Raw genomic sequence first — 24,061 nt, 5'->3', positions numbered from 1 at the left:
TGAGTAGGTGAAAAGTCTGCGGAGAAGAACTAGTACCTTATAAACATAAAGCTCATGGATATCATCCGACAAGGTCGTGCCATCATCTCTCATCAATGGAGTGAATGCAAAACCAAAGAGCTTCTTTTCTCCCTTGTCTTTTGCTGTAGCAAGAGACAGAAATATGGAATCATATTTGTACATTTTCTTTCTGTCCACACATACCACAACGTTATCCAATATTTACAAAAAGCATGCAGGTTACATAAGAAACAACATATAATATACTAAGTCTAATTCTATGCAAGTGATCAACAAGCCTCAAAACAAACACAAACATGCTGAACATAGTAAAATATCAAATACATATGCTGTAAAGAAAACTTTCTACAGGAAAACACACCAAAAGCACAGCAGGGGAGAACATCTGCAAACTGTTTTGCCCTGCACTGATTGCTCACAATGTTTTTAATGTGCTGTTTAATACATCTAGCAACCGGCTAATGAGCAGTGCACCGTCACTGCATTTTAGGTTGACATCCCTTTCCTGCTTTCCACCCAGTAACAGCCTCATCCAACTATAAATTGACAATTGAAAGACCTCAGTTTTTTTAGCTTTCTCCTGGTTATATTTTACACTCACTGGAGCAATGTCTGAACTCAAACCGGAGGTGAGACCCACGGAACCTGTCTATAGGGATGGGCAACTTGATGATTTCCCCCCATCGAGGGCTGTTATTGTGGTAAAGGACAAAAGAGTGGTATGCACTCCTGCTTGGCTCTCCAGAACCCAGGCTGATGCAGTCCTGGAACAAAAGAAAACAATTTAAGATTAAAAGACATCACATCACTACCGATGAGTCATTTTATTACACGGTGATAACCTTTATATAATTCACATCTTTCTGTAGACATAAAGGACAAGTCAGAAGCAGAAACTCAGACACAATGAAACCTGAAATTTTTGAAGAGATCTTTAAACTGTGTTTTGGGTCAAAGGATGAGCTAGGATAGCTATGATACTGGATGAATTCCAGTATCTTAAGTTATTATTTAAGCTAAGTTTTCTGTCAAGCATAGGCTAGATACAATAAACACATAAATCCAAATATATAAAGACGAGTCCAGGAAAAAAGGATCTAAGAGGGCCATCACTTGTAATATTCAACTTTTCTGAAAATATTAATTTAATCAGATTTCTGCTTCAGCATCTCAGTTCAGAAACGATACACGAACTTTTCAAGCTCTTAATGTCGGTCTTTTGAAACTACAAGCATCCAGCCTCATCAAGTATCCCACAGAATTCTGATCAAATTATTTCATTAGTGGTAAGCAAAGAATTTCTGTTGAATAGTTGTCAGCTAAAAATATAATGGGATCTAAATTTCTGCTTTTAGATATAAAAAGCTCAGAGATCTTGACTAATCCATGTCTTCTCAAAATACAGATGAAGAAAATAATGAATTGATATTATTTAGGAAATACAGAAATCCTTAGTAAGAACATGAGCAAAGGAAGTTAGGAGAAATACTGAAGTCCTGAAATAAGGGCAGTACAAGGTCCTTTGTGCTTCTTGCTCCATGTCTTCATTACATTTTTTTATATAAGCACTAACCCATGTTCTAGACCTAGCACTTACAAAGTGATCCAAAAGATGTGCTATCTTATAAAACCATGGAGAAAAAAAGACACCTTAGAGATTCTTCAGTTTAGCATCTCTAAGAATTCTGAATCCAGGAAGAAACAGAGGCTAAGCAGCCCTAGAACGACACATGCAATATAAATTCTGACATAGAAACACCCCACATGGAATAGTATCACAACAAGAACTACTAGTCATTTCCCCAAGGCATCTCTAAATTCTATTCCCAGAAAATACTGACAATGTGGATTTGATTTTTTTCATCTGTAATCAAGAGACTATCAAGTCAAGTATATCCCATTAATCAGACCCATTTAGTTCAGCCTGTGGTAATATTCTTCTGCCTTCAAGAAAGTTAACAATTTCTGAAAAAGCCCAAAAAGAAAGAAAAGTTCTCTGGAATTTTGGGATTCAATGCACAAACAGCCTCCTGGGGCAGAGATTCATTACAAAGGCTCTAATCCAAACTGAGCAACTGTAGCATATACTCACAAAACTCAGTTCTCTCAAGTCTTAGTAACCATATGGTATGTGTCATAAAGGTGATTGTTTTAATACAGCAACAAGAATTAACTGTTGCAGATATTAACAGGTTGGAGTGAGAGTAGTGGTGGCAGTACTAAAAACCAGAATGCCTGTAACATCCCCTTTACATTTTTTGGTAAGTGTAACTTGTTTGGCTTCAACACAGCAATTCCAAAACCTCATTCTGCATTAGGTTCTTAGGAACAAGTAAAATAGTATTTATTTCTTCTATAAGGTACAGTCAAAATTCAAATTTTAATGTGAGCTTTTTTCCGTTGCCTCAAAAAACTCCCCACCTTGGCAGACAAATGGTCAGTCTTTGAATGCTGTTTCCTGCTATAAACGTTAAGTAAATGAACAGGCGAAGAATCTTTTCTTCTCGTTGTTAATGTGGTTTCTATGTATTTATGTTACAATCTATAGTCTGAGGAGGGAGGATTGTTTAATCTTTAATTCTGAATTGTGATCTGCCAAATATAAACATGAAACTAGCCTCCATACACCTAGTTACCATGAGAGCCAAATATGTGGGCGAATTAGACAGCAAAGGCAAGTAAGGGAAGCTAAACCAGAAGAAGTATCAGGTAATAATTTCATCGTTTAAGGTACGGCCTGCAATCAATAAGATGTTCCTGCTACTGGAACAGAAAGAGGAATAAGTGAGAAACGTGTCGAGGTTTTTTATTTTTCAGACTATGCTGAAAGATACTAACAATTGAGTAAGAGCAGTTTGAAAAGGAAATACTCATTTTCATTTCAAACAGCACTGTATTCTGGGCCTAATTTCACTGCTTTCAGTAGGACTGTTTTCTGGACCAAGATATACTCATCAGCAGTAAGGATTTGAGACAGACAGAATATTCTCATTAACACTGTGTATGGTTCTGCTAAAGTCTTCACAAAGGCATAATTCAGATTTGGATTGTGCTGCTGCTGAGGAAAAGTTTAGAGATTTTATTCTATTATCAGATGAAAATTTTGTGGCAAATTCCCCACTGTACTGTGTAACTCAGCACACACTTTCCCATTTGGCAGTCTGCTTCGGAAAGGCCGCAGGTCAGGAACAGCAAAGGATATTTCAACCAAGAACAGTAGTGCTTTGGGGTCAATGATTAAACGTTCAGTGTTCTACCCACACTGTTGTAAGCTTGGAGTTTTCTATTAGCTTCTCCACTGTATCACCTACTGAGAGTTATTAAATTAACATCATAATTAGACAAATGAAATAGAAGAAAGAAAACAGCTACACTTGACTGTGAAAGCAACCGCGAGTCATGCAAGTGATCATTCAGGGGACAGGGAACCCAAACAAAGCAATTCCCTTCACCAGGAGTGCACTGAGCTCTGTGCAACACACACCTTATTCTTAGCATTTATGTTAAAATGTTATTAGACTCCTCTTGTTGCAGTCTTTAGTATTTTCTTTTAGCTTATGCTGAATGATTGAAATGAAAGTCCTGATCTAGCAGCCTCCTTACAGCTGCTTCATTTAGGAATGAAATTATATTCTGTCTTTGGGTGAAACCAGCTCCCTCCTAATGGAAGATGGCAAGTCATCACACACTGCTCTTGGTGCCCGTACCAAAGATTACATAAACTAGATGGTTTCAGTGAAAAATAAGCCATCTATGGTTTAAAACTAAATTCCTAATATAAAAGGTAAAGCAGTATCCATTTAGTGGCATACTCAAATAACCCAGACTAACAGTCCTGTGTTAAGGTTTAGGTAAATGGACCTAGGCTTCCCAAACCAATTGCACAGGTGGGATGGTCAGAACTGATGGAATTCTTTGTTCTCAGGGCTTTTCACCTGAACCATGGGAAACATTTTGAGCACAAACTTTGCCCATATTCTGCAGCAGAAATTTGCATTCTGAAAGCTGAGACAAACTGGAAATCTACAGTTTAAGGAGCCAAATTCTTATAATTTTCTGGGCATTTCTATAGACTTAGAGCAGCCACATACACTTAATAGGGTCAATTGTCTTCTATAAGGACAAGGACATTACCACTGAACAGTAAGATGGCCCACTAAGAAGGAATTCCAGATGGTTGTCTCATTTGCTTCAACTTTGGTAGATGAATTTGCAGAATTTTTAAATCATGTAGAAACAATGGCAGTGATGAAAAAAGAGGAGACACGATTAGTTTGCAAACTCAGTTTACGTTGCTGCTTCTTTCTCTCATGCACACGTCATTATTCCTTGAAATTGTCACTTAGCACTTCTGAACTATGCCTCTATATTCAGTTCAACTGATACTCAGTTTTACGTGTTATTTTTCTACTTCTATTCTGCAGTTAAGAGAGAACACAAATTTATCTAAGCAGTGAGTAGGAGTTCAAATTAAAGGGAAGGAGAGTTCAGCTTCTATTGTCCTTGATGGCCTTTTACTTATTTTTCAGTAGATACTCAAAGGTAAGCTAGTGTATTTCCGACGCAGAAAAATTCTAGTGTCTGCATGCTTGAAATACAGTGGATCTTGGGCATCATCAGACGTCATGAACCAAAGATCTCCCTGACATAAAAGAAGTTATCTTTCTTGCTTTGACTGCAACTATACTGAGGAGCAATAACATAAAAACTGGTAGAAAGATTATCTTTTAAGTATGTGGTTTAAATTTAAAAAACACAAAAGATCCTTTATATGTAAAGTCTCTCCTTTATGATAAATGTTCACCTGAATTTTTTCTAATCACATTGACTACCTTTTACTAGTCGTTGTTTGTACCATGTCTGCTCCACTATCCCACGTAAAGGCCTGAAGGTCTGTTACAGTAGTAATAACAACAGGCAAAGGTAAGAAAAAGAGAACTTGGTCTCTGTGAATGACTGTTCCAACCAAAACCACTGAAGAAGTTAAGACTGGTAACGTCTAGAAATTACATGGATTTTATACTTAATCATTAGCCACAGTTACAGTATAATTAGCTACCATTATTTATGTTAGCATTGGAAGATGCTGATATTGCAGCTTGGAGGGTGAAGACCTACATTGGTCTTTGGCAGAGTGCTGTGAAATGAAGTGATGATTAAAAATATGTTACTCAATTTGAAAGGTGTGCCTAATGCAATTAAACCGGAAAGGGTTGTGATCTTCTTGCAACAGCTGTGAGCACAAACCAGTTCCTTACAAGAGATATACTTTACTTTTCATGAAATCACAAGCAATTGTTGTAATAAAGGAAAATTTCTCCTTTCAATTAAAAAAAAAAAAAGATTGTGGCAATGAGTTTGGTACACAAGCACTTTGGTGTTTAGACTCTTCTACAATAATGGCTACAAAGGCCATTTTATTGCAGTAGAGGTAAAAAAGAAAAGGCAGGAGGAAGTTATTTCTGATCGATGTTTATGTTGAAAAACTTCTGTTTACTTCTCTATCCTCACACCCTTCCACCCCACACAAAGCTGACTTATCTACCTTCTTCTCTTCAATAATACTAAAAATAAGAACAAAGGAAAAAAAGAAAAACATTAAACATCACCATCCACAGCCAGAATGGAGCCATCCCAGGGTAAAAGTCAAGGTCTTGGAAATAAGGCAACTCAAATTTATTTTCCAAAACTACATTCAGTACTGTAACTCCAACAACTCCAATTTAAAAGTCTCTCTTGTAATCACATTTCATCCTGTTGTATGGCACGCATTATTTAATTTTAGATGTGTGTCATATACTCTTCAGTTCTTTCTGACTACAGTTAGGCTAAATTTTCTTTTTACTATAGCCACTGACATCACATTTTGAAATTACAGAAGATTTTTTGTTTATGAATATTTTCTTCAAGTCTCCTATTTCCATATGAGGGAAGTGCTTCAAACTCTTTCGTATTTATAACTGACCACTTCCTTCATCATAATATAGTTTAAAAACCTACAAAAAAAAAAAAGTAAGATCTAGTTTTACTTTTGCACTTCCCTTGCATCAGAGACGACAAAACAAGAGAATGTGTCTGGAGCAAGCAGATGGCAGCTGAATCTCAAAGAGGAAATAAGCACTTACCTTCAAGATTTCTCCATCCGCATAGAGCACATACATGGTCACTTCAATGTTCTTCTGCACGCTTTTCCCACCTCTCTCAAAGTCTCCCTTTTCTAATGTCAAGTATAAGTCATTACGTATATCACCTACAGTGAAAGAGCAGAGTCACACGTGTCAGTTCTACCTGGAAGACTCAGCACCTGCGTGCAACATATTTTGATACTGCAAACCATTTTCTGTGTTCTGCAAGACTATGGCTGATGCCCAGATCATTCCAAGCAGCAAGTTAATTGTTAATAAAGATGAACATTTTAACATCAATGCATAAAATCAGACCATTGTTAGTAATGCCTTTATTAAGTGTGAACTCGGAATCAATACTTGCTTTTATTGTAAGTGGGGAAGGGAAACAAACCTACTGCTTTGCCTAGTTAGCGGATTTGGGAGTATCAAGCTAAGCCTGACAAAACATCAGTAACATCAGACTTCCTGTTTCCAATACATTTTACTATAAATGAGTATTTTTGTGATGATCAGCAGGAAATTATGTTCAGTTAGCTCTTCTTCAAGTATTTTCTATATTTTCATAATTTCTTTTTATTATAATAACAAAATAAGAGCAGCCTTTTTGGAAACGTTGTTGTAATTCAATTCAGATAGATTAAGAAAGAATTACTAAACATTTTTTTGCAAGATTTCTGGCTAGCCCCTGGTGTCCATACGCATGACTATAAGAAAGCGGGCAGTATGGATACTTGCCAGTTACACGCTACCTCGCTTTCAAAGCAAATGACTGTTCAGAAATACAAATGCTAGCATCTATCTCAGCATCTTGTTAACCTGCATTTGACAGAGTCTAGGCTCACACACCCCCCCCCTTTCTTAAGAATCTGATTTGGGAAACTGTTTTCAAAGCTAACGCAGTCAACTCTAAAGCATGCACCAAAAGAAGAGTGGGTAGCACCTATTCTGTAAGATTTAGTTACCGTCACCATTTCGTGATGGCTTACAACTTCTTTTCATTTACTTGCCACAAAGGCAAACATACTAAAGGACAATATATAAAAATACAAAAAAAATTAATACAAAAATTAAACCCTTTCAAGACAAGAATTTTGTAAAGCAGCCTCAAAAGACTAAATAATGGAGGAACGGAATGGTTAATCCAGCAAAGCAGGGACTCCTTGAATGTCTGATTTCTTCCACCCCAGTACTTGGAGAGGCTGATGCAGTTAACTCTGTTTAGTAATAAGAAGCACAATGAAATAGGCAGCATTTGCTTTCAGGCAGTGAGGGATATCCTTTTGTGTCTGTTGAAGCTGCACTTCAAATTCTTCTTCAAGTCTATAACCCCACGGAATTTGTTCCTTAATCTACTGTCGGGACGAACAATAAAAGCTTTCAGTCCTGACTTTCATTTTTATTTCTGGAGATACGTACAACTTTTTAAGCGTGGAAAATAGAGCTCTGCAGCTGACATTCAGTGCTTTCTCCTAGGAACTCTTTATGAATGGAAATCCGTACACAAAATGTCCTCCTTTTTCCATCAACCTCACTCTCACTGTGGATTCACACAGAGTTGACTGCTTGAAACACCTCACAGTTAGAGGTCTGAAAATGCTATGGTTCATTAGTGGGAAAAAGATGACAGCAAGAGGCTGGTGAAAGACCTCAAATATTTGACCTGTTTTTCCTCAACAAAGAATAGTCATCAAATGCAACACTTCACAGCCCACAACAGAGAAAATTATCTTGGTCTATAAAATCAAGCTAAGCTACCTGTATGTTGACTATAGGAATTTCAAGAAAATACAAAACTCATTGCAAAAGGTAATTTAAGTAGGCATTTCTCTTTGAAAATCCTCCTGCTTAACAGACTCCATCCTTTTGTCTTAGCAGTTTGCACAATGAGGGGAAAAAGATTCAATTTATATGCTGTAACTCTTAATAGAAATTAATTGTACTCACTATAATTAGAATTTTGGTACTTCCTATTTATGACCTCTTTTCTGGAAGACAGTCTGGCTACACAAAGTCCAATGTCAGATTGCAAATCATTTTCCAGCCTAAATTAAAGGCAGCATTTAGTTATATATAGCATCTTATCTTCCATTAAGCTTAACAGGAGGGATATTACTGCACTAATTAAAAAAATGCCTTTGGGGTGGGGGGGTAGAGGAACCTAAAAAAACCAGTGGATTTGCATCAAAATGAAGGAAGAAGAAGGGAAAAAGTATTTTAGTGAAGTATAATGGAGCACCTTCTCTTGTAAAAATTTTGTCTATTGAATCTTAAAAAAGTAGAAAAGGTCATTACATAGAGTAAAAATAGAACGGTAAATATATCTAGCAAAGACAAAAAGCATTTAACTATCAGGTATGGAGCCCATCCATTTCTTTAAAATCTGGAGTTAAAACTACAAACTCAAACAATTTGGTTTATTTCTGTGAAAATAACCTCCCTACAAAAAAGCATTGCCTTTTCCCAACATAGTAGTTAACCCTGCCTCTTGCTGAGTCCTCGCAAGCCATCTTTTTCTCCAACTGCTACTGGTTTGCGGGGTTTGAGCTCAGATGCGCTAACGGGCAGCACAGAAACTAGAGCAAATGCTTGAACACAGAGCAGTTTGTTAAAAATTTTGAGTATGCAAATTGCAAGGCTAGAGGAAACATTTTGCACAACAGCACACAAGTGCACAAAGAGAGAGCACAGTGCAGCCTGCATGTGACTGAACAAAAAGTGTGATCAGTACAATCAGGAAGTGATCTGTGTCAGCTCTAGCACAGAATGATAGCTACATATCAAGTCGACAATCTTGGCAGATAGAGCTTTTCCCATATTTAATTCCATCGTAAAAAGAAAAATGTAAATAAAGAACTTGTTTAACAGACCAGGCAATTCGTGCCCTCTGTGTGTCGAACTACTGTACGAGCAGTACGGGCTCTGAAGTGCCTGTAACTCGCATTTTGAGAGAAAAACAGTGTGGTACACCAACCTGGATCACTTAGGCCTCACATCTTCACAACCAGAGCAATGCAGATGATAAAACTGGGTTAGCTGTGGCCTCCTATCATTAGTACAGGAATAAAAATGTGCTAGAAGGCTAGTGGGCCAAAAGTATTTATGGACTGAAACCTGTGGGTGACATTTTAAGCTGAGGTCTCTGTGTTAGATGGCTGTCAAGGATGAACTGAAAACCTAATGAGAGTTTTCAGAATGGTATTTAACGCCCATCTCTCTACAATTGTTTTCAATTTAAAGCCAAATGTAATCTGCTTTTTGGCATAAAATACGTGCAGTTTTTACATATGCAGGTATGGAGATTCATTCTTTATGAACTGTCTTGAAAGAAAGTATGTTTCACAATAATAAGAATTTCTGCTGTGTTATGTGGCTCTTCTTTTACCCTCCCTTCACCTTTCTGGGGGTTTTGTTTTGCTTGTTTTAACCTATTTACAAAGCCTTGTGTCAAATGTAAAACTGCTGTTTAAATTCTAAATCATATATTATAGCTTTGGGGGTTTCACTTATATTGAAATGAAATCCTTTCTTGTATGACCTGAAACTATTTTAATAGTGGGGGGGGTAGAGGGGAAGAGGAGAAAAAAAAAAAAAGAGTGATGGAAAGGGCTACACAAGCCATATATTGATTTTGTGTTTTCAATATAAAGAAATGTACTGGACAGCTTCCAAATGCTTCTTTATCATTTTCAAGACTTAATAACATTAAGTAGTCCTATGGCCAATAATTGTCTATTATCTATTAGTATTAGTAGGAGATTTATCCTGATAAGATTTGTAGGTTTTCCACTAGAAGACTAACCAGTTACTTGAACTGCAAAGCAGTAACAATTTACAGAAACCACCTGCATTTAATCTAACACTTTTTATTAACGGATTCTGAAAGATTTTATACATTGAGGATGGGAATGGTCCTGATTTTATATAGGTGAATACTGTGTCAAAAAAAGCGTACATAATTCACACGAGACAAACAAATCTCTGCCATCTTGATTCTAGCAAAATTTGTTTTCTAAGAGGTCAGTGTTCTGTGACTTTGTGAACCTGTAAGGGACACATAACATAACCCTGTAAACTGGGGAAAAGTGGCAGCTCACAACATGCAGGATGTGCAGGTTGAGTTTCAAGTAACTTAGTAAAATACCTGTATTTATCCAGAGAGTCTTCATTGGATTTTTTAAACTGAAAGTTTAGTCTTTTACAATTTGAGTAGCCAAGGATATCAAGAACAATCTATCTATAAAAATTAGTATATATGTCTCTATTGGTTACATTGTTGGGCTGGTCCTGTTTACTTAGGGCCCAACACTGTGATATAGCATCTGCTCAACTCTCTGACATCATGGGGTTTAGCACCTTTTGAAAATACTGGTGTTGTACAGAAGAGTGCCAGTAACGCCCAGAGTGTGAATGGGCAAGGCCACTCAGGGTATCTTCCCAATGGCTTATGAAGAAAACCCAACCCCTTACATTTATGTCCTATATATAAATGAACATCCCCACAACTAGAGTAAATCAACATCACCTCACTGACTTAAATGAAGTTACAGCAGTTTAAATCACTACGGGTTTGGCTCTCTAAGAGACTCAGGCCAGCAAGTAAGTAAAATCTTTGAAACACTATAAAATGTAGAATACTTATATTCGTGGATAGTGGTATAACGTGCTTTGGCTGTATTTGTTGGAACTGCTCCTTGTTCTGGCCAAGAGGACCATATCAAACCAGACATTCCCTCGACGGACCGCTCTTCTCTGCAGTAGCTGTTGTGCAGTGGCCTCCAAGCCAGTAATTGGATTCTGATCTCAAACAGCAACCTACACCCTTACTTTAAGTTGTAACTTTCTCCAAATGAAAAACATGCAACTACTTCTGAAGTGCAGTAATTTCAACACAAACAAGGCACACTGTCAGCTTTATGATCATCACGCTCTTTTTTTCAAAACAAACGGGCTAAAGGAAAAAACTGACAAAGCTGACTGTATGGGAAGGGTCTCAAACGTTCTCTGGCCACCTTCTGGCTGACCGCTACAGTCTTGTTCTCTGTCACGCCTGAAAAGTGTCGGGCCCCACACGGCATGATTTTCCCTTGCTTTAGAAGTGAAGTCACCATTGACGCTGGTGTGAAAATCTGCTGTATTGCCCCCTGCATTACTACTTGCCTGATAAATTAGCCATGTCACAGTCAGTCTCTGGGAGTCACATTAGAGCCATTTCAGCAGTTTACTTCTCTGCCCCTTCACCAGTCAGGCACTAATTTTTTAAGGCCTATATTCTTGTAATAGTTACAGTATGCAACTGTTAATGTTATTGGGAGTAATGTTACAGCAGCAAGGGGAAAGAGCATTTATCCACTGCGTGTATGGCAAATTAACGTGTTCTTTTTTTCTCTATAAAGAGAACATAATGCAAATTTAACTCTGTGTGTTCCTTTAGCTTTTGGTGAACAGAACACTCAAATTGTTTCAACTGCTCTAATTAAAAAAGAATGAGGAAAAGCAACAAAGCTGACTAGATTATTTGCTATCCACTTTTGGATTTCTGTGTATAGAAAAGAATTTATACAATGCTCTTTTTCAGTGATTTCCCTGAAACAGTTTCCTTTCAGTAGTAGTGAGTTGATTTTTAATATATTTTTCTCTTATCTCCTCCAGCTTCGGATTTTAACTTTCCATTTCCACAAGTTTAGTTATGACAAAAATATTTTTTATTCTCCTTACAAATGCTTTTTGGGGATAATTAGTACATAATTGTATCTTTTAGTCTTGTTGACTCTCTTGCCATGAACATTCAGAAACTAGCCAATGGATTTTGCCGTGTGTGTTTCTTAACATATTTTTGCCATGACTTTGTGCTCACTGACGGAACAGATGCTGAAATGTTTCTCACCTTGCTACTGATTCATCTCTCATAGCTACTAAATTTGTCTGAAACACTGTGGTCTGAAGAGAGACTGTTAAGACAAAGTCCACGCCTCTCTGTTACCAAAGTTTCCCTATGATGTCATGATTTGCTATCTTTACCAATCCCCAACATTCCATGAAAGATATGAAAATGGCAAAAAGCAAGCAATAAGCAGACATTACACAAAAAAGCAGAAACTTACACCCAACTATCTTCATCTCTGCATCAGAAAGAAAGGAGAGAGAATAAAGGGAAAGGAAAGGGAGAGAAGCCAGGAAATTAAGACAAGGAGAGAGAAAAAAAGAGAAAGAAACATCACTCACAAGTAGAAGATGAAGCATGCACTTTTCATCAGAGGATCAAAGTAAAAGACAGAATACTTATCAGCACATGGGGAAGGGAAGGGATGTCCTTTGGGGAACCGACAAACACCATGCCTATGCAATAGATTTCTGATCAGCAAGTTCTGTATACAAATAAAGTTGCAATCCAAAAGGCAAGCAGCACATGCCTCATTGCTTTTATCTCTGGGGAAAGGTAAAATCAGGATCAGATGGATGGTCTTAAACCCAGTAGCAATTTAGAAAAGAAAAAAAACACAAATGAACAAAAACCCACCACACCTCTGCATGAGGCTGGTTTGACTGAATCCCTTCTGATTCGGACAAAAAAGATAATTAAAGTTTTTATGATGCTCTTCTCAGATCACAACACAGTAGGAAACAAAGAACATTTAATCTTTCAAAATAAAGACAGGCATGGTTATTTTGTAGGATATTAATCTTGTTATGCATAACCATGCAAGATATAAGCAGATGATAAACACCAGTTTCACTGTATTTCTTAATGATGACCAGCTACCCCTCACGTTGCTCATATCTGAGTGAGTGAACAGAGGGCTTGATACAGGAACTAACGCTACTGTTTAGAAAACAAAATGGGATAAGAAAATTGTGTGATAAGACATAAGACACAGCTACAGAATTCTAATGGTTAAGATGTCTATGCGTGAATGGATTTCCTATTAAAAAAGCAAGGGAAAATATTAAAACTTATGACGAAGAAGATTCATTTGAAATGCCAGAGCTGTTTACTTCTTAAAAAATAGATTTCTTGCTTCAGCAGGATGATCACTGCATATTTTAACAATACTAGGTGACCTAGCCTTTATTAATTTATTTTTAACATTTTTAAATCACACTGCCTTGAAAAAATCTGCATCTACTTGCAAAACACAAGTCATGAACTTTCTGTGCTCTTTTCTGAAAGAGGAAACCCTGTCTTTAATGAGAAGGAAACAGTTCTGAAGAGAAGCAAGGAAAAGGTAGTTTGACATAGACAATTAAAGCAGCAGACATGGGTAAGAACTGCTAATGTGCATAACAGGGTTGGTTTTTTGTTTGGTTTTTCAAAAATGAAATATTTTCTAACTTTAGACAATACTAGTAAAGCTGAGAAACAATGTTTGATTCTGGCTGTAACAACATAAACACAAAGTAAATTGATGGACATGTCTTGTTCACATAGCTTGGCTAATCCACTTGAAAGGTACCTTCCTCTACCCAAACATTTTACCCTGGACACTGGCTAAACTCAAACCACAGTTTGATCTATTGGTTTAAAAGCAAACAACAGGCAAATACCTGCTGTGGTTTGAATAATGTCAAACATATTTTCATTGCCAAAAAAGTTGATAAGTAATTAGATTGAACACTGTTCACTGCATCAGTGAAGTTATGTTATATCTTAATCTCCTAATTTTTCAGATATTTCATTGTCCTGGAGAATACCCAAGATAATGAAAATTTTTGTTTAGAGCACCATTCATGGCTCCCTCTCTCTTCACATCTCACCTCTACTCTGGCAGTGTCCTCATTTATCATTACAGTGAAAGTCTGTTCACACTTCCATGGCTGCCTTTCTTTTCTTACCTGGTGGTTGAAGACATTTACAAACTGCCTTTCTCCACAAACGTGAGCCTTTTTTTTCCCCGCCAAATACCAATGCCTAAAGCTTGGCACCTCAACTCTACACATGCAGACCTCTGGTAGCCCCCTTTGAATTGAGGAGAAGTTCTGGGTGTCCAGCACCTCTCAAGGGGCAGCAAGCGTTTAATAGCAGAATGGTGGTCCTTTCACACATTTGTTTGTATTAATCAGTATTTTGAGCAGGTCTATACATATATGAGATCAATTCCAAACAGATTATCATCTTAAAATCCCTGTGTTTTCTCCAACAAGAATTGTGGTTTGCACAAACATGACGTTAGCGAGCACCTGTGGTCTTTTGAAGACTACCATTTGAAAAACTGCTGGGCTGACCACTACTGTACATGTATAGTGAGCCTTACAATGGGAGTGCTGCAAACACACTCTGTGGAATCTGGTTTTAATTTACCTAAATGTCCAAGGTCTCTTGGCTGAATATCACGAAGTTCATAATAAGAATTTACTTAAGGTTTGGTGAACATCTTTGCACTGAGGCAGTGGTTTCACTAGAGTTCTTAATTAGAGAGAGAAAAAGTTTGGAAATTTGAATTAGCTGCAATGACTCGAGAATTTTTAAAGATCAGGTTAGGAGCACTTTTGGCATGAAAACTGCTAACCTGCTTGTTCAACCCCTGGACAAAAGCATTGCCCAAACCAGCCAAGGTGGAGGGAAGACAGGCCCACTATGCCAGCTTGCAGAAAGAGGCTAGGGTCCAGAAACTGAAAAAACAATTGGGGAATGCTGAGGCCATAAAGCTGTTCCTTAAGTTTGTTAAAATTCAGCAGTCTGAAGCACCTGAGGGACAGCTCTACACATAGAAATGGAGAATAAAGTGATTCTTGCAGGAGAATCTGTTCACTTATACAGGTATGTAAATGTTATTTTTTTATGTTGACTTTTCTAGCTGTGATCTAGCTATTCTCTTACACATCCAGCTGTGATCTCAATTACAGCAGATCACCTTCCAGCAGCTGTGTCTGCATATCAACATGCAATATTTAATCTTTTCTCTATTTGATTGCTTTGGGTTAAGACTGGAACTATAAGGTCACTAAAACCTAAAATTTATAATTGTCTTCATAGCCCATATCCTCTGCTGCTGTACTACTGTTGTTTTCAAGTCAGTTAGTAAATAAAACACATACTATTCTAAATCTTTTTACTTTAGTCTCTAGAAATTCTTCCCACCTACTCCCTACTTTTATTGTGCATTCTGAAGAGCCTCCATAATGAGGCTACAACAACAAGTTTTGATACTGATGTGTCACTGCAGTCTTTTGAGTAATAAAATCTGCTACTTTTCCCATTATGCTTTCATAAAATTTCCTATGTCTGCAAAGTCATCCTTGGTCTTGGTTATAATGCATAGCAATGAAGTAGTATTTCAAATGCTATACATGCAACATAATTAGTAAGCCCATTTCTTACTAGCCTGTAAAAATCAAGACAGTATAATGCCAGGTTTTATATCTATTGATTGCATGACTGGCCAGGTTCCGGTTTCCTCCCTCAATGAAGTCTTGGCTACGCTGGGGCTACCTCGACTTGTGCCAAAACATGAAGCATCTCAAACTGCTGCTCCAAACGTAAGAAGCAAACAGAGTACAGCAATGCTTCAGCCAAGACAGCTGTGGCATGGACTAGGTGCTCTGTAAGCCCAGCTGGAAAAATCAGACCAGATTTGCAGCCTCATGTATTGTCAATCCATACAAAAGAATCACACTAACTCCAAAAATCAAGGTGGCAAAGTGAAAACTTTTTCCAGGCTTTGGATTATGGGGAAGAAGAAACTTCATGCATTTTAAAAGAAAGACCTCTATGTTTAGCATACATGAGGGATATCTAATTGGCTGGGGATGTGGCGGGAATATCAAAGCATTCTTTCCAGATTGCATGTGAACTTAACACCTTCTGTTACTATGGCATGCCTCCCTGAATCTGGAATTGGCATTTACTGACAAACAAGGCAACTCTCCTACTATTAATCTTCTTCAAGTAAAGCACCCATCCCAGCAACGCTTGTCTAGTAGAGTATGAGAAAAAAATGACCAATATTTTCAGATTAGAGCTGTTATGTTTACCTGGCATTATAACATCAGGAAAACCCAGCTTCCGGGTAACAGAAACCCCTCTGTTAAAGATCATGGGGTTTTCCCTTCGAATCTGCTCCATGTCACCGCGAAGAAGCTGAAGAGATATTATAAGTCCTGGGAAAAAACCAAAGATGTTCATTTTTTCAGGCCTATGAATTACATGTCTGTATATACAAGGCATGCAGGTAAAACAATGCTTTACTCCACAGTTAATTTAATACAAATATATAAATACAGAATTCTTTTCTCTCGGAGTAATTTAAAACTGAAATGGAAGAAACAAAACTGCTTTAAGGGATCAGTTAAGAGCATAACATATTAAAATACAGTTTTTTTAGAATTAGAATACTTAATTTCACAGAGATGTTACAAGTTACAGGGAAGTACTTGGCATTATTTCTATTCCTCACATACAGCAGGTTACAACACACATATGAGTAATGCCACCTCCATCTGAACTATCACATCACACAGTGCTGTGGAACATCTCTAAAGTGCCTTTAATTCCACTTAATATCATTAAAAAAATAACAACTGTCAGGTGTTCCACTTGTTTCTTTAACTACTTCACACAAGAATGCTGGTTTTAATGAAACTCCCTTCAGTACCCTACAAAATGTTTCAGGAGTACCAACTAGTCAAACTGACTTCAGAAAACAAGAGTAAGCAAGGCTCAGCAACTAGCTCTTTCAGTATGAGCCCATGTTCAGCTGAATAGCTTAACTAAGAATAATTACACAGTTAATCTCAGTTCAACTGCTTTCTCCAGTTGCTTTTAATTTATAGCACACTACACCCCTAACATGAGGGTAATGTATTGGTAAAGTTACAAAGTCAAACATTAATATACCAGAAAATGCCAGGACTAAGCTCAACCACATAAGCTTGGTCTTATCTGCTGAGCTACATTACCAGCTTCCCATAGCAATGTGAGTTACATTCACAAAGTAATTTTCCACAATCTTTATCTCATTCAATGAGGGATAATTAGTCAATAGTTCTTTCCATCCTCTCTGTTCATTTGCTGGATCAACACATACAAAAACAAACACTGCCTTGTATACATATCCTTGCATGAGCCATCCAAAGTTCTGCTATTTCCTAAGCTTAATGTATTGGCTTTCTGAACAAGATTTGGTTGCCATTTTGTTAGACAGTTACTAGGGGACTGAAACCAGTAATATTATGTACCTCCCACCCAGTTTCTGCTCTCCTCCCTTGAACTAATTTTCAAACCTGTTGTTTGGCTTCAGCCAAATTTGGCAAATAAGTAGATATCTAGATAAAATGAAGACTGTATAAGTTTTATGAATACTGGGAGTTGAGACAAAAAAAGAGCATAAAGCTTTAATACTAAAGAAAAGGGAGGCCAACCAGCCAGCTGGACAATCAGCATGTATGTACTCCAAAGCTGCCAAAACATGGACTTGCAGCGGTCCAGCTAAGTAGGCAGAAGAGTGCTGCAAAGCACTGCAGGGAAAACAGAGGCTTTGTAACCATGGAAAAAAATTCAAACCCTTTGGATACCATGTGTGAGTTTACATCTGTGTGTGGATGTGGCACAGAAGGTTTAACAGAACACAGGATACAAGTTCATTAGAAATCAGTCTCAACTATTTTTGCCACTTACAGAAAAACTTGTTCATTTTATATCCCCTTTTGCTATTAAACAAATGAAAATAAATTCAAAAAATTCCAGCATAAAGGACTGGAGCAAATTCTAACTTGGACCATCAGGTTGGAAGTTCAGACCTTCCCACACCCAACACCTCCAGTACTTAACAAATAGCACCAGAATTAATCTATTACCTATAAAAATCAGTCACTAAAGGTAATAAAATATGTAATTTTTCAGCATAGTATGGCATATATTACTTATGTGATACTCTCCCACATATTCCACCCCCGAAAACTTCTGCCTACCTTCTTGCTCTCCCCAAGAGATTTGCACATCTACTTTCCAGTCCTCTTTTCTACACAGCCTTCTTTTTTTTTAATTTTTTTTTTTTTTTTTCTATTTCCTGCAGCAGATCCAAAGGACTTATCTTACACAAGAGCTGGGACAGTGGGGAGAGAAACAACCAGAGAGGTTTTCTTCAGGGAAAAATCACATCTGTGATTTGAGCATTTTCTCACTCTAAGAGCAGGTTCTGAGAGGCCCAAATTGTATTACTTATGCTTAAATCATGTCAGTCTGCAATACTGCCCCTCCCAATACCTCTGCCAAGCTTCAACCTCCTACTCCAGAGATGCACTAGATCTTAATGAAATGTTTGAAATAATTATTTTAAAAAGCCAAAGGCAAGGGTAAAAAGCTATCTATTTCCCTGTCTTTCTGCTCTTCAAAAAAGCTCATGTGTGGAAAAAAAAAAGTTTTAGGCAGACACAGAGAGTCTCTGTGATAATTAATTTGTTGGTATGAAAACCCTGGTTATTCTCTGGACAGTCAGACAAATACGTCAGACAAGTTTAACTTCTGGCTTTGCTTCTGTTGACAAGGATGCATGGTATCCTCAGGAGAGCAAGCCTTAGATATGTGTTATACTTGGGATTTTCAAGGGAATACAGGATGAAAATGAAGACAGTTTTACCCAGGGAAATTCCGATGAAAGAAAATTTAAATTCTTCATTTCCTGTGCAGCCAAGTCTGGTCACAGGAACTTAAGCCAGTGTCACAAAAAATCTTTTAATGGAGTTCTGCCAATGCTGATTGCTGCTGATGTTGTGTCCTCCCATGGCCAGTGGTTTTCACAAGCACAGATAAGACTCAGTAACGGTAACAGCCAATACTCACAGAGGAAGGTAATGCTACAGCAGGCCACTAGCTCTCTCCACTGCTGACATCTCTCAATAAAGTAACACTACAGATATAATGATGAAGGAAATTTCACATGCTGAAATTATATTATTGTCAGCCATATCTGAGAAAGATAGATATCTAAGTTTGGTTGGTTTTTTTTAATTCCTGGTTAAATTGGCAGACGCAATACAGATTTTCACCTGGAAACTGAACGTGAATGAATTTTACCTAAACTTTTAAATCATCATAAGTAGAGAAATTCAGCTGTGCATAATCTCACATCTCACTGAATTTCTCTGCTATAAATAATTAGCAGTTTCCTAAAGGAAATCTTCAGCTGTTATTACGACAAAAATGTACAAGTAAATATTTACCATAGTTTGAGCTGGGTGCTGTGTATTTGGTGCTGGACTTGCGAATAATATTTTCATGGATCTGGCACCATTCGTTTTCGTTGTTACACCTAAAATAAAAGAACACTAATTCAAGTTAAAAGCTTTCTGCTGAACCATCTTAGGGTAGGAAAGTCAACTTTGCTCTAGGGATAACATGAAAGGTTATGGGGTTTTGATGAATGAGAGGAATGCCACATAACTCTTGTTTTTAAAAATGGAAGGAAACAAAACATTCCCTAACAGTTATCTCCTTTTTATGGACAGTTTGGAGCCTCTGGTGACTTCTCTGTCATCAAGGCCATTGTTTCATTCTTCATATTATGACAGAACCAAAAAAAAAAGCTCTGGACATCTTTAGGTTAATTCTGTGCACATCGAAAATTAATTTAACTGTTACCATATATTACCTTTTTGTGCTTAATGATAAGAAAAAGTTAAAAAAGTGACATTTGTAAGACTACATAAACCTGATTTATTTTTTTTTTTTTTTTACTATCTCAGGCTTTTACAACAAGACTGTTGCTTACCTACATATCTTAAAGAATGCCTTGAAACATGACGCGACCCCCACAAAACCATAGGACAAAAATATATAACACAAAGTATGCTTCTGTATGTATATCACCTTCTGAAGGAGCATTTCACAATTGTTAATTCATCTATATGTAATTTTAATAAGCATTTGTAAATACTGTTATATTTCATTTTCAGTTACATTACTATCTGTAAATCCTCAACAAATTTCTCGACTAGAAATTACAAACTAATTATCTGTCAACAGATTTCTCATATTTCCACTCAATATTTTTTCACCAGGAAAAAAATCAGTTGTTAATACCAGTTTCAATAACAAACAACTTGGTCCGTGGATGATAACCTCCTTCAAACAATATTCAGGCAGGATAGCTGGCTGCACTGCCCTTGGTCAAACCATCAGGTTCAAACCAGCTGGATGTACCAGCTGCTCTTACCAAGAGCACCACTTAATGGCAGCACCTATAAACAAAATTGTTCCAAATATTTCCTGTTAGGTAATGCAGCTAAAGGCTCATCTTGAACACAAAGGAGCAGAGGAAAAATGGCAGGTGGGGGAACGATGTCTGCCGCAGGAGGATGTTCAACACCTTGTCCAGGTGCAAAACCTAGCAAGATGAGTCAGCCAGAAAGGCTCCCTGCATTGCTTTAAAGACTGAACTGGGCTACTGCCTTTGGTGATACAGGACTCATTATGGGATGTTGGAGAACAGCATTTTGGGATTGCTCAAGACTGAATAGGAATTGTAAGGAAATAGAGGGATAAGGGTATAAAATGGCCCAATCATGTGTAAATAGGTTGCTGTCACTATGCTTATCTGGCCATGCCCTGTGCCTGAACTGAGTGTCTCAAACCAGGGACTGGAGGATTGTAGTGTGTATATGTATGTATAAATGTTTTCCACTAACTACTTTTTACCCTGATAAATCAGAGAGGACAACAGGATGAGACCTATTACACGGTCTGTGCTGATCTGCGTGGCTGGCTGTGTATGTGTGGAATGTGTGTATGTACACATGGGGTACACGCTCAGCCTTGTGCTGGACCTGGGGGCATGGAGCTGTGGTGGACTCACCTCTGTCAGGCTACTGGATTCAGCAACTCCTAACATTTCCCATCACCATTCCGATGCCCTTAGCAGTTTCAGAGACTTTAGACTAATCGCATGACATTCCATGCACTTACGTGAGAGTTTCCTTCTGTTTGTTTTTCATGGCTAACTTCTAATTCCCTCCTCTATTCTTAATCTTTCTCGGGATTGTTTCCTCAAATTGTAACATATTATCTTCAAAATACAAGTTAATGATAATTACAAAGACAACAAGAAGGCATGAATATATAACAAAGAATAGGCTATAGTCTCTACCACAGCATGATGCTATCCATTGCAATAAAATCAGACTGTGTAACTGTGTAGTAGAAAGTCAAAACCAATATCTCTTACTGTTCCATTCCATGTCTTATGTATAAATATTTTAAAGTGGAGTGACATTAAAAAAATCCTCTGTAAATCACTGTATCTATAAGCTCTATACATATTCTCATTACTCTGATGGCAAGATCCCGGAGAGAGCAATTAGGGACACTGCAGCATTTGGAAATTACATCGTGATAGAGATAGCTAGGAGCACCAGAAGCAGATGTTTCAGTTTCCTTTCCAGTCATGGAGAAATACAGATTCCTTTTAATGATAACCCACAAAAAAATCATCATGTGAGAAGAGAGCTAGCAAAGCAGGAAACAGAACAAGAGCACACCTCGATGCTTGCTTCTTGGGGACTTGAGTCAGAAATGCCACACTTGTTTAGGATCCAAAGCCAAAACTGCAAGAATTGCAGTGCCACGGAGAAAGTAATCAAGGGAACAAGCCCCATGTTCTAAGTCTATAGGCTACTGTCCCACTGTATGAGACGTGTTAGATCTGGGAGGGGAGAAAGTAAAAAAATTGAAATGTCCCTCTTCATTAAGCTATTACATGAAAGATGAGCCGTATATGCTTCTCTTTTGTGAGCTATGTTTTTTAATAAAAGTGACTATGGCTGTTGTGTTTAGCACTGGATTCAGTGTCACCAGCACCTTTAGAGATCTTCTGGGTCTGCCTATACAATCAGGCCCTCAGAAGATATAGGCAGGTCTTCAGTTTCGGGAAATTTCCTTGTTTTTTAGACAATAACTAATTTCTAAGCTCTTTCATGGAGTTTAGGTATTAACTTACATATTCAATGATGACAAACCTCGGGTATTAAAACAATAGTAGGGACCAAAATGTAGGCGTCATATGGGTTTTGCAACTGCTGAAGCATTTTTCTAGCTTTCCCTTTTGGAAAATAACAACTCTCTATGTATATGTAAATAATACTTACTGAACTATATTATTATATCATGTTTTTATGTATTTGCTACTACTTCAGATCTTTTTTCATCCTGCTACTTTTATTCAACCCAAATTCCCACAAAAAGTAACCCATGCTATATGTTTAGCAAACTTCCCAAACCTTTTCACAAAGCAAAGACACAGTCTTTATCAGTTAGAGAAAACTTTCTCCAGTGATAAGATAGATTCAGAGGTATATTTTGCACATTACTGTTTAGACAACATGTCAATATTTAAGTAGTATTTTGTTTATATGTTTCTACCGTCAATTGGGAAAAGACATTACTTGGCAGTTGTTAGTCTGGATCTAGAATGTCGTGCTCAGTTTTGGGCTAATACAAATCGGACAACTGGAGAGTCCTGTGGATGGACAGGTGGCTGGAGCATGTGCTGGAGGAGAGGCTGAGGGACCTGGGCTTTTTCAGCCTGGAGAAGACAAGGCAAGCAAGGGAACATTAACAGCAAGGCCTACAAGCAGTTATTAAGACAAAAGAGCCAGCTAGAAGTGGTGCATAGTGAGAAGATGTAAAGCAACAGGCATAAACACAAAGGTTCAGTCTGGATATTAGAAAAAGCTTTTCCATGAGCACAGTCAAGCATTACTGGAACAGGTTGCCCAGAGAAGCTGTACAGTCTCCATGCTTGGATGTTATCAAGACACGACTCGATAAAGCCCTGAGCAACCTGGTCTGATCTCATAGCTGGCCTTGCTCTGGGAAGGAGGTTCAACTATCAACCTGAACTAGGAGTCTTATTTATGTTAACATCAAAGTTGCATGCCTTTATTTGCATGAGTATATGTAAAGCTGTACAGCTGACCTGCTGAACCTACCAAGCTTGAAAGGAATCATACCAGAAAAAAAAAAGTGTCATCAGTGCTATACAGTTTGTTACCACATAATGAAAGGACACACTATAAATGTTATGAAGCACTTTACACTAGTGTAAGCACAGTTGAAATGACAATTTTACCAGTATAATAATCTGACTGAAAAACAAAAATGGAACCTTGTTGATCAAGTCTACTTGACTTTTAATCACAGAATCACAGAATGCTTTGGGTTGGAAGGGACCTCCCAGCCCATCTAGTCCCAACCCCTGCCATGGGCAGGGACACCCTCCACTAGCCCAGGTTGCCCAAAGCCCCATCCAGCCTGGCCTTGAACACTGCCAGGGATGGGGCAGCCACAGCTTCTCTGGGCAACCTGTGCCAGGGCCTCACCACCCTCACAGGGAAGAATTTCTTCCCAATATCTAACCTAAATCTCCCCTCCTTCAGCTTAAGGCCATTCCCCCTTGTCCTGTCACTCCCTGCCCTCGACAACAGCCCCTCTCCAGCTTTCCTGTAGCCCCTTCAGGTACTGGAAGGCTTTTACATTTAATTGTGCTTTATTTAAATCAAAACTGAAAGGTTTAAAGATTCCCCATGAAGTCAGCAATTTTTAACTCAGCAGCAACAGTGAATCTTATTTCTCCTGAAGTGAAATTGAATTAAACAATTAAATTAAACTTCTGTCGTATTGACTCTTAGAAGTAAAAAAAACCCAAACCACCAAACCATAAAACCACCAAAAAACCCGAAGACTGTAAGCCTTCAGCTCCTAGAAGGACAGGACTCTTGAGAAATAAATCACTTTATAAAACTTCTCCCAATCATATTAACATTTTTTCCCTTTTTGTGTTTCCCCCAAGAGTACATAATGTTGGCAAAATCAGGGTAAGCTATGAACCAGCTACTGTGAAGGCAGCAGGAATTTTTTCCTCTGCTGCATTATGTAACTGAAGAATAGTATGGCAAAAGAAATTAAGGCTATCTAAAACAAGTAG

General features: G+C 37.8%; 1 protein-coding gene across 13 annotated transcripts in view; it reads right to left on the bottom strand.

Moving 5' to 3' along the window:
* Window positions 1-24,061, bottom strand: part of DOCK3 (dedicator of cytokinesis 3) — a 224,773-nt gene that overhangs the window by 70,333 nt on the left and 130,379 nt on the right. For all 13 annotated transcript variants that reach the window (XM_054838228.1, XM_054838236.1, XM_054838229.1 and 10 more), the window contains 5 exons: window positions 19,305-19,393; window positions 16,119-16,244; window positions 6,147-6,271; window positions 623-785; window positions 37-143 (listed from right to left, as the gene is read on the bottom strand). In XM_054838228.1, coding sequence (XP_054694203.1) covers window positions 37-143; window positions 623-785; window positions 6,147-6,271; window positions 16,119-16,244; window positions 19,305-19,393 — 610 coding nt within the window. The remainder of the gene's footprint in view (window positions 1-36; window positions 144-622; window positions 786-6,146; window positions 6,272-16,118; window positions 16,245-19,304; window positions 19,394-24,061) is intronic.

The sequence above is a fragment of the Grus americana genome, chromosome 11 (genome assembly GCF_028858705.1).
Source record: "Grus americana isolate bGruAme1 chromosome 11, bGruAme1.mat, whole genome shotgun sequence".
Classification (NCBI taxonomy): Eukaryota; Metazoa; Chordata; class Aves; order Gruiformes; family Gruidae; genus Grus; species Grus americana.
The sequence above is the reverse complement of the archived record's forward strand: the minus strand, read 5'-3'. Positions and strand labels throughout refer to the sequence as shown.